General features: G+C 36.0%; 2 protein-coding genes across 9 annotated transcripts; one reads left to right on the top strand and one right to left on the bottom strand.

The window, feature by feature from the left end:
• The first annotated feature begins 526 nt into the window (after positions 1-526).
• On the top strand, positions 527-5,095 carry LOC105840454 (putative tyrosine-protein kinase Wsck). 2 transcript variants are annotated; one of them, XM_012687395.3, is made up of 5 exons: positions 527-1,153; positions 1,232-1,386; positions 1,542-3,295; positions 3,375-3,463; positions 4,965-5,095. In XM_012687395.3, exons 1-4 carry the CDS (start codon positions 993-995, stop codon positions 3,441-3,443), a joined length of 2,139 nt encoding a protein of 712 aa, XP_012542849.1. In that variant the 5' UTR covers positions 527-992; the 3' UTR covers positions 3,444-3,463; positions 4,965-5,095. The 2 variants fall into 2 exon arrangements, with proteins under 2 accessions (XP_012542849.1, XP_012542848.1); XM_012687394.3 differs by lacking the exon at positions 4,965-5,095 and having other exon boundaries at positions 529-1,153; positions 3,375-4,515.
• On the bottom strand, positions 4,983-9,872 carry LOC105840456 (protein trapped in endoderm-1). 7 transcript variants are annotated; one of them, XM_012687400.3, is made up of 4 exons: positions 8,884-9,872; positions 6,265-6,460; positions 5,928-6,174; positions 4,983-5,665 (listed from the first exon to the last, which is right to left on the bottom strand). In XM_012687400.3, exons 2-4 carry the CDS (start codon positions 6,395-6,397, stop codon positions 5,014-5,016), a joined length of 1,032 nt encoding a protein of 343 aa, XP_012542854.1. In that variant the 5' UTR covers positions 6,398-6,460; positions 8,884-9,872; the 3' UTR covers positions 4,983-5,013. The 7 variants fall into 7 exon arrangements, with proteins under 7 accessions (XP_012542854.1, XP_012542855.1, XP_012542857.1 ...); XM_012687401.3 differs by having other exon boundaries at positions 9,074-9,872; XM_012687403.3 differs by having other exon boundaries at positions 9,154-9,872.
• Between the last annotated feature and the right edge of the window lie 1,135 nt (positions 9,873-11,007).

Below are 11,007 nucleotides of genomic sequence, written 5' to 3'. Positions count from 1 at the left end.
GACATAAATGTGATAATTACATTGTTAAGTATTAATGTCAAACATGTAGAATAAATTGAAGTTTTTATAAGATACAAAACTATTATAGTAATTTTCAAGCACACAAAAGTATCTTATTAAATTTCTCGAATATTTTTTTATAAAATATAGAATCAAGGTGTTAATTCTTAATTGAAAATAAAAATAAAATAAAAAATTGGATGTTAAAGTTTTTTATAATTAAATCAAAAATTAAAACAATAATAGGTATTATGAATTCTTTGTGTACGTAATATCTATAAATGTATCTTAATTGTGTAAATAAATCTTTTTTATTTTTAATCGCTAAATTGTTGTTAGTCACAACAGTATCTTTAATGAATTGGGACTTCATGATCGTTAGGGCCTAAACACAATGCCAGGCAATAGGCAATAGGAACAGGAAATAAAGAAAGAGAAAGAGAGAAGAAAATCCTTTCTCTCTTTCTCTGTTTCATTATTTCTGTTCTTATTGCCTGTTGCCTGGCATTGTGTTTAGGCCCTTATAATCGCTCTAATTTTTTGCTTGTTCCGATTTAATACGAACCTGACCTGACCGAAAGGTTTATGCGAGTGCAACGAGTGTAACACTCAAAACAAGGGAGTATACAGTATACGTAAAGGCGAACGTACTCGGCGTACAATGGCGTACAGGTGTTGTTTACTCCAGTCTCCAGTTCGCTCGTCAATGGGTATTCATTATTAACTTACCTGTAGGCCGGGGAAATGAGCCAAGAGATGAGCGAATTCGGGGACTCAAGGAGCATTGTCCGTAACTCATCAGTAGACCAACACTTGTATTTGACCAGACGAATGTAACATTTCCTCGTGTACCGCGTCGTACGTTGACTCATACATATCTGCATCGTGCTGCACATTCCGAACGTGTAACTCATAACGCTATGTCACGGAACGGAGGCCGGGACTAAGCCCGTCCAATATAAAAAGCGATAAAAATTGTCCGCGAAATCACGATGATAATCGCATCCCTCTTGTTCTACTGTGGTGTTTGTTTCGTATGCGCTCAGAAGTATGAGGGCTGTTTTCGGAATTCTAATCACGGACCTTCCCCGGCCTTGGCGTATGCCAGCACGCCCGATAACTGCATCAAAAAATGCCGTTCTCAGTATTACATGTAAGTAAGCAACGTATCGGAGACACTCAAGTCGGTATTCAAGTCGAGATTTCAAAATTGCGATCTTCTGTTCAACAGGTTTGCGGCGCTAATGAACGGGCAACAATGCTACTGCATCAGCAAATTCGGTCAGGACGGTCCATCAAATAGTTGTACCGTTCCCTGCGCCTCTGATCCTGACAACTATTGCGGCAGCTCTGAAGCTATGAGCGTTTACGCTACTGGTCAGCAAGGTATCGTTTGCAGCAATATAAATCTTCAACTTACATGTTACTTTTACTATGTAGCGTGTGCACATAATAAAATATAAAAGTATTCCCAATACGCATTTAATATAATGAAATGTCTAACATATCAGAAAGGAATATAAATACTGTATATTTTGTAGGTCCAAGTCCACCGAGGCGAGTATGGGTAATTCAGGAAAAGAAAGATGCTCTCAAAATAACGTGGCTACCGCCAGACATACCCAACGGGAACGTTATGTTTTATACCATCCGTGCCATGGTCGAAGAGACACACTCAAGCAATATTTTGCCACCTATCGAGAGTCAGATTCAAGGGGGTGCGTCAAACACGACAACTCTGAGAGGTCTTCAGCCTGGGACTAAATACAACATATCTGTCGCCGCCAGTAATACACAGGGCTCTAGTGATCCGGCATACATTACAGGGTGGACCTTGATAGGTCCTCCTGACAAACCAGTCATGCCTGAGATATTGGAGCGTGGAGATGGTACTGTTACCGTTAAGCTTACCAAAGGTCACAGTGAGTACGGCCCGGTCAGCGCGTACCAGGTTGTCATTGCGCAGGCTGGCACCATACCCCCGGTCGATTCCCACGAAGCGTACTTGAATTACGAGAGTGCGACGCAACAAGGTTTAAATTACTATGTTACCGCGCAATTTGATCCATTGGACTTTCACAGATACAAAAGATTCACCGTGGGCGATGGAAAAAATATTGGCGGCTATTACAACGTTCCGCTGAAGGGTTATTACGTTTCCGCGCAAATTGGCTTGGTGGTAATTTCGCGGGTAGGATTGGATATACAACGTTCCTATTCCGATATGGCCAATAACGTGTTCAGCCACAACGAGACAACAGACACGAATCGAATGGACTCGACTGTTCTCGTGCTTTGCATAGCGATCACGTTGCTGACTATACTACTCGCTGCTTCGATACTAGTGTACTTTGTACTACGACGGCGACACGAGAGATTCCATATGCGAAAGCTACCGGAGCAGCAGGAGCTCACACTGCAGGGTCCGGTATACGAGGTAGATAACATGGGCTACATTCCTGAAGACATTCCCGAAAGAGTGAATCATTACCAAGAGCTAAAGAAGAAAGTTTGGAGTATACCACGAAATGCCTTGTCTATTGACAGTCATATTGTGCGCAGAGGACGATTTGGTAGCGTGCACACCGGAACCGTTCTGAAGGATGACGAATCCTGTTCAGTAACAGTTCACACCATAGTCGACGGCGCCTTGAAAGTATCTGACAAAAGACATATGCTGAGAGAATTAGACGTGTGCATCCGAGCAGGCTCCATGAAGTATCTCGCGGGCCTCGTGGGAACCTGTGAGACCATCGATATGTTGTACGTCGTATTGGAGTTGCCATCGCAGATATTGAAGCATCGACTGTTAGCCGCACGATCGGGAGATGTTTTCCCGGTAGATCGAATTCTGTCCATTTCATCTTCGATCGCGGTTGCCTTGCAATATCTAGCAAGTCACAAGATCGTCCATAGTCATCTCTGCGCGCGAAGCGTGGGACTGTTGAGCGATTGGACACCGAAACTTATGGGTCATGGTATCGCTAAGTACGCTTTGGAGGACATAAAGTATGCAAGATGGACAGCCATTGAATGCTTCGACAATCAAAAAAAGCATCAGGCAGGCGTGATATGGGCTTTTGGCGTACTTCTCTGGGAGATGTTTAGCATGGGTGGTACACCATACTCAAGTACACCGTGCCTGACGCTTGACAGCGAGGTAGAGGATGCAGTTACGCGTGGTGTTCGGTTACCGCAATTGTTGGATATCACAGATCCGATTTACGAAGTCATGTCGTCCTGTTGGCGAGTCGATCCCGAAGAACGGCCAACATTCGATGAACTTACACGATTGGTAAAGAATGAAAAATTGATTATATGTTATTATAAATTATTTATATGTATTCATATTTTCATGTATTCTTTACTTGTAGGATACCTTGAGTATTTGCCCTATTACTGCAATTACGGAACCCTACTTACCAGAATTGGAGTTGAATTAACATTATTTGCGCATCTTCAGGTACGTCTGCATTTATTTAGTAACTTATCAAACTTCAAGCTGTAAATATTTCATTGTGTTCACGAGAATCTCGTAGATTTTATCGTTACCAATGTTAAGTGACATATCTCTGCATTTTATCTCTGACATTCTAAACTTAAATTTTACTATAAGAAATGTACTGTCGTAATGTAAGTAATGTAAGATAAATATTACAAAAGCATTCATACTAATTCCGTCCATGTTTAGTGAAAAATAAATGAAATTATGTAACTAATAAAGTTAAAATTATAAATACTGATAGGGTAAGCATAATCAGCATCAAATATTATAGAAAATTTTATTTTTTCAACGTTTCTATATCATACATTATATTTGTTTGTATGTCAATCTCTTTGATTGACATGAGATTTTAATTAACAGCAATGTCAAGGCAGAAGAAATGCTTTATTACTTGTTACGAAAATTATAAATATATATATATATATATTTTTTTATGACATCTTTTAGTTTCTACAATGTACGATTTCATGTATGATTTAAGTTTGTGTCGTGCTTATTTGATGCTGTCATTTCAAAAGTACAAACATATTATTCGATATCAAATTAATTCGCGCGTAACGTATAAATAAATATATATACGAGCATACATTTCTTTAAATGAACAATCAGCCAAATTACCGCGACGAATAACATTCGTAAAACTAAAGGTGCAATCTTTTGGAGATTATCATTATTTTAAAATGTCATTGTTGGTTCTTTTATTATTTATCTCGAAATTTTTATATATGATTTATGCCATATGAATCGTACTTTAAGTTACAATATCGATTATGCATAATCTTTAATTTGCCAATTGTTACATATGTTTCTGTTGTATATGTTCTGTCTTTTTTTTTATAGAAGTATATACCTTGTATTATGCAAAAATTTTTTTATATATAAATAAAACATTATATATCCTTATAACGTTTATGTATTAAGACGGAAATATAAATTTTATACATACTTTTCTCCTCTTATGTTACTTTTACATTTCTTATTTAAAAAAATAATATATATTTAGCAAAGAATGTTTTCTACTTTTCAACATAAATTTAATCATAAATACAAATTTTAATCAAACAGAAATCTACTATTTTTAGGTTCGCAATTTAACATTATAGTTAACTCTTTAAGTTTTTTTATCTTTTATATGTTACTTGTCACACAAATATTTAATGTTTTATGAGAAAAAATTTAAAAAATTATTTTATTATGCCCCACAGAAAAATATATCATAGAGATATCTATATGTCAGAATATCTGTTGCATAGCACTCTGTCTCTGTCAAGATATCTTAAAAATGTTTCTGAGATATCTCTAAAATAAAAAGTTATGATAATTTTACCTCAAATGTGATATTTAATTTTTATGTTAATCTTATCTTTAATTCTTATATTTAAGATAGTCTAAAGTTTATCTTAAAATTGTAAGCACAAAGATATCTAATTATATCTTAAATATATTTTGCTGTGTGTAGGGCGTGAACTTCCCCATTAATTTAAATTTTAAAATAATCAGACGACATTTTACATCGTATGAGGCGACGAGAACTTGCTCGAGTGAGAATGCGTCGGTTTGGGACCGATCGTACGCGTTCTGTTCGAAACGGGGCACAGAACTTGTTTGTACGCCTCTCTGTACAGTTTGTTGGTGCCAGCGTAAATAAAAGGATTTATCACCGCCGACGCCCATGCAAGTATCGATGCCACTATATGAAGTATCGGAATCCTCATCTTGTCGTCTATCACGTTCATCAGCATCAGTGGCATGAAACACGTCAGGAAGCAAAGGAATATAGTGAGCATCAATTTGGTCACTCTGGAGTCTTCTCGCCGTTGAAAGCCGCCAACGCTTCCTCGACCTCTCTCCGTCGCGTGAGCCTCGAGATTCTTACGGCTTCTCCGTACGCGCCAATATATGCAGAGATACGAAACACTAATCACTACACATGGTACGATGAAGCCCAGAACGAACAGAAACTTCTTCGGGCTCGAGCCATTTTTCTTGAGTATAGTACACGAGAAGGTGGCCGAATCTAGTCCTAAGGTACCCCAGATGCCTAACAAGGGCGGCAGCAGCATCAAGAAGCTCAATGTCCATATGACTATTAACATCAATATTATGCCGCAACTAGTGTATAACTGGTTGTAAATATCTGACCGTGAAATTAGTATATATCTAGAAAAGAAAAAATAATTATAGCTACATACATCCTTCAAAAATACATATTCAATATATTCAAGTTAAATTTTTTAAATATAAAATTTAATATATCTTTTCTCAAATATATTAATATATATTTTTTATGTATATTAAAAAAAGAAATATATATTTTAAAATATATTAATATATCTGGAAAAAGACATTAATTGTTTATCTTACAAAACATAACTTCTTTTTTATTAAAATTCAAAGGAGGAGAATTATTGCTGAAACTTACCTGTTGATAGTAATGGCCACCATGCTGAGTAAAGACACGGCAACATTTCCGTAGAAAAATAAAGGAAATATCGTGCATAGTGTTTCGCCTAGAACCCATGCTTCGTGGAAATATCTACTGGCTGTTAGAGGCAAGTTCACCGCTGAGAAAATCAAGTCGGAGACGCTTAGACTTATCACAAATGCCGTGGTGGCGTGTCGTCTCAATCTGGTATATTTTAATAGTGCAATTACCGTTACTAAATTACCTGAAATTTAGATACAGGATTCAGCTTATTAACGTTAAAGCAATTTGAAGTTACAGCCAAGTAAAATAATTGAAGGATCCAGAACACTACCTAATATTCCAATAATGCTGAATATTATAGCAAAACCAGCAGCACCGATAGTAACTAATCGCGGAAATGGCTTTATGTCTCCATCCTCTGAAGCGATTTCGAAGATCGTACCGTTTACTGTAACGTGTCCCATCTTTTATTGCAGAAAGCAGTTCTTTTTACTTCGCATTCTTCGAAAAATCATAGATCGCCGTGACTATATAAAACAAGGAAACACATATAAAAATTTGCTTTATTTCTAAATATCTTATTTCAGTGTTTCGCTCTTAATTTTTATTAAAAAAATTTTTTTCAGCTTCTGTTTATAATAATTAAAACAGATAAAAACAGAAGAAAGGAATGTCAAACCAATTTCGTGTTTTAATTCATTATTAATTTAGTTAATAGATATCTAGATCAGAAAAGATTCCTTTTAAAGATTGCCTTTTAAATTACTATCTCTTGCGGAACAGTCACGACCAGATCAACGACCCTTGCATTGCACGCAATTAAACGCGCCAACTTTCCTCGTTCATTTTTCATTATTCCTTCTTTCATTCATTGGTTTCTATCTGCTCCGTTAATCCCCTGATTTTCCTTGCAGTAGAAAGAAGCAAACTGAGCATGTATGTATCCTTCAAGATGTTCCGAGACGCTTTATCGCGCATCAATTAATTTCTATATCTCTTCATGTTCGTTCGCTCTCTCGTTAAAAACGCATCATTAGTCATACCGATGTATTTTTGTGACCTTCTTGGAATACTGATTCTTGCCTAGTGGTAACAACAACTCGAACTTTAGCCTCGAATGACGAGAGCTCGCACCGAATCGTTTCGTGACGCTATATTGTAGCTATTGTTAACGCGCGAAAAGTATTCCTCCAGAAATTACTGTAATACTTTATGGCGGTCCAATTAAGTTGCTATCTCCGAACAATTTGCCTCAATTATCTTCTTTTCTTGCACTTGACCGCTACAATTCAACTTCTTTAAACAACTCGTTTTCCTTGTAATTAAACATGCACTTTCACATATTTTTATTTTATAAATGTATTTATTGTCATTCTTTATGTTTTTTCTTATCAGTTTTATCTTTTTTTTTCGTATAAAGAAATTTTCCATTTAACATATTATGACTGCTCACTGATCACTAATTTATTTCTATAAATCAACATTACACTGTCTTTTTGTAATTATATGTGTTAATCTTATATTTATTGATAGATTTTGTACAAATATTGCTACGGTCAACGCGGTGCTTGAACTGTTTCCATTAGTTCAGTAGACGTTCAACCGCAGACTGACAAACGCCGCTGACGCGTATACCCTTTACGAGTACATCACAAGTCTTCTTATCTATCTTACTCGATTTAACTCCGCCTCTTCTCTTCTACTTTTTCCTCTTCTTATATTTTCCTTCCTCTTTATTCGGTTCTTCGCGCCTATAAATTTTGCTCAGATTTCAACATTTGAAATCTCTTTAGATTTATATATTATGAATCAGTGATCACGATGATATCCGAAGTAATTAATTTTTTACATGTACAGACGCAACAATCGTTACCATATCATTTACGTGTATATATATATATATATATATATATGTGTGTGTGTGTGTGTGTGTGTAAAATATTTGTTAAATCACAACATTGTTATGAATTATGTTTTGATACATTAGAATCATAAAACATACTAATGCACCATGCACGTTAAGTGAGATGTGTTGTTCCAAAAATAGCGATTGAGACATACTAGACCATGATATGTACATTATTACTACATTGTGTGCGGTTATCATCCTGACTGGCTTATTCCATTTGTCACACTCCATTTCGCTCTGTTTTCATCCATTTCGTTGTTTACTCCGCAAGATCGAAAGTTTATTCGACTAACTGGAGCCGCACCTCGCTTTATCTTTCTTTCGAAAGAGCCGCATATGAGGTCATCGGAAGAGGAACATTGATTAAGATCGATCGCAAAATCGCATGTTGTCATTTAATCGCACTTTAATTAAATATAGAAATAGAAAAAAACTGCATCACTTACAGAGAGAAAGTGAAAAACTTTGTCAGGATCTATCCTATAAACATTCGACGGTTTTAAACATTCGGTTTATTCATATCTGCATATGATACTAAAAGATGTTTATTATCTTTTCTTACGTCTTGCTTACGCATTCGCGATTTTACTCAAAAGGAAAGCCAACATAATTTAATAATAGTAAAATTACGTGCGCAAGAAAAAAAAATTCTACACGTATTATATATAATTTGTAAGAGAAAACAGTAAATATATGTATTTATTTCATATTTAATCATTCGATCTATAACACACACTTTTAGTTCCTTTTCTCGGAATAATGTATGATGAAATAGATGACTCTTCAAAAGCAGTTCACGTATCTAAAAATCTCGCGGAATAAAGGCAACATTCGTATACGTCCGATACGTGCACTCTGCGTGTTCGTTGCATCTTCCCACGTAGCACGTGGTCTCGTAGAAGAATCGCGTACGTGGTAGTTCTCGAAATATCCGTATAGCGAATTACCGTGGGCGGCACGTGCTTTGCTTGCACCAGTAGGATCGTTCGATCGGGGAGAGGGGGGAGGGGGGAGGGGTTACTCTATCCGAGGTACACGCACGTTTTACGATCGCACAACATGTGTCTACGAAGCTAACAAGCATCCCATATTTCGACAAACGGCCACAAAATTACTCTCGACTCGCCGAAGTATCATCGCGATGATGAATATATAACGATCAGCATGCCGACCAGACGGCGACTAAGCTCGCTCGCTTCCCGATTCCGAGGGATCGACGAATGTGACTTACCTCCGTAGGCAGCAGCTGTCAACAGCCACAAGGGGCACCGAACAATCGGAAAGGAGTGGCCCTCGACAAATACAACTCACCCTACTGCCTTCCTTCATCCCCGCTGCGCATCAACGGCGCCGCTTCAACCGGCTGTGTGTCGGGCTCTTCTGGCTGATTAAAGGTAAGCTTGTGGACCCCGCTGCTTAGGAGATTCCTTGCTACAAAAAGAAACACGTTGCAAGGAAACGCGATATCGTGTCTCGAGCTTTACACAGGGAGTGTGATAGGAAAGATATTTTAAACTTTTGTGCAATACACGTATTACGTTTTCAGTCTATTTTTAGACGATCTATACTTTATATCCGAAATTTCTATTTATAATTTTGTTTGCAGTTTTACATATGTGCTTTTAATATATATTTTAAATTCTATTTATATACCTATATAGAGAAACCTATAGAGATCGTTTCTTATTATAGATTTTAAGTGGTCTCCATAGTACGATATTTTTGAGAGAACAAAATTTATAAACGTCACATTGATAAAAACACTATTTTAATAATTTTATAGCAAAATATAATTGTATATGATCAGATAAAATATGTTCTTGTTCCAAACATAAAATGAAATAAAATTATATCGTTTAATGGCCTAACCAATCAGGCAATTTAGCAGTTCTTAATTGTTGTGCATGTGTGTAGATTATTTTCGTGGTTAACCATTCGTAAAAAGAGCTAAGACGGAAACGAACATACTATATTTCGCGCAATGGATCGGAACGATTAGAAATTTAAAGATACTTGAGAAAAAAAAATACTTTTTATTTTTATCTTCTATTCTTAAAAAGAATCTTGTACAAAAATAGAATATGTGCCACATATATTTGAATCTTTTATATATTATACATGATATAACTTGTTAATTTTGTATGAATTAAAATTTATTTTTTATATTTTTATCTTTGTTTCCATTTGCGTAGCGAGATTCTTCGATACGAAGAAAGTCCAAAGAAACTTTTGCATAATGTTCTTCGGTTTCTGTCGTCGAACATTTTGCTCAGTACTCTGCAGTGGGAATAAAGTTGCCTTTCGGCTATCGTCGCAACACATTGAAATGTAAATACTCCAACAGTTTTATAATCTCTGTACAAATATTGATTAATACGATGTTTATTATCGTAGAGGTAGTTATCAAATCTTGTAACTTCGGTAAGTTAGCGTTGTACATATGTCTTCAAAAACGTGCGATCGAAAATTACATGACGGTTCCAATGAGATTTGCCATCCCACGTATAAAATTTATTCTTGAATATAATGTATTATTTATTCATTATGTATGCACGAGTACATCAGTCACCGTGATAATATCGCGTGCTCTGACTGCAGTTCTCAATGCCGGATTAAAGTGTGGGTCAGTTGGAAAATCGGGCAGCATTAAGGTGTCACGAAACAATAAGGAATTTCGTCCTTGTGTAATAACCTCGAACGTTCCAATTTGATTTTTAACAGAGAAAAAGCTTATCCGCTGCGATGCTTTTCATCAAACTTCTGTATATGCTGTCAAAATTCCTTAAAAAATCAGAGACCACTTTTTTCTTTTTTTTTTCCTCTTTACTAGAGTTTACTAGAGTAGAAGTAATTTTACAAAATTGCATGAACTATTTAGATTAATATTTACATGAAAAAATTTTTTTGAATTAAAAAATCCAAATATAGATTTAATATAGATACTAATGATTTTTTTGACGGAAGATACAAGATATGCTTCTGCGTCTTTATCTCATCTTTTTGTTGTGGTTTCAAAAAGATCGATCTGGAAATTTTGAATTTATCTTAGGAGAAAAGTCTTAATTGAGTCTTTACTGAGCCTGGCAATAATAATTTCCAAGCTTCTCTGCGCCGTTCCAGTTTTCTCACCTCTTCGGAGAACCACTGATTCGTGTACTGAATGGA

This window comes from Monomorium pharaonis, chromosome 4 (assembly GCF_013373865.1).
Source record: "Monomorium pharaonis isolate MP-MQ-018 chromosome 4, ASM1337386v2, whole genome shotgun sequence".
NCBI lineage: Eukaryota > Metazoa > Arthropoda > Insecta > Hymenoptera > Formicidae > Monomorium > Monomorium pharaonis.
Note: the sequence above shows the minus strand (reverse complement) of the source record. Positions and strands in the feature narration are given on the sequence as shown.

Excerpts from the sequence above, each read along its gene's own strand:
- LOC105840456 (XM_012687400.3), bottom strand. The coding sequence starts at position 6,397 with ATGGGACACGTTACAGTAAACGGTACGATCTTCGAAATCGCTTCAGAG. Across the intron at positions 6,175-6,264 it reads CAGCATTATTGGAATATTAG|GTAATTTAGTAACGGTAATT; the intron begins GTAGTGTTCTGG and ends TCTAAATTTCAG. Across the intron at positions 5,666-5,927 it reads GTGGCCATTACTATCAACAG|ATATATACTAATTTCACGGT; the intron begins GTAAGTTTCAGC and ends TTTCTTTTCTAG.
- LOC105840454 (XM_012687395.3), top strand. The coding sequence starts at position 993 with ATGATAATCGCATCCCTCTTGTTCTACTGTGGTGTTTGTTTCGTATGC. Across the intron at positions 1,387-1,541 it reads TTACGCTACTGGTCAGCAAG|GTCCAAGTCCACCGAGGCGA; the intron begins GTATCGTTTGCA and ends TATATTTTGTAG. Across the intron at positions 3,296-3,374 it reads TCGATGAACTTACACGATTG|GATACCTTGAGTATTTGCCC; the intron begins GTAAAGAATGAA and ends CTTTACTTGTAG.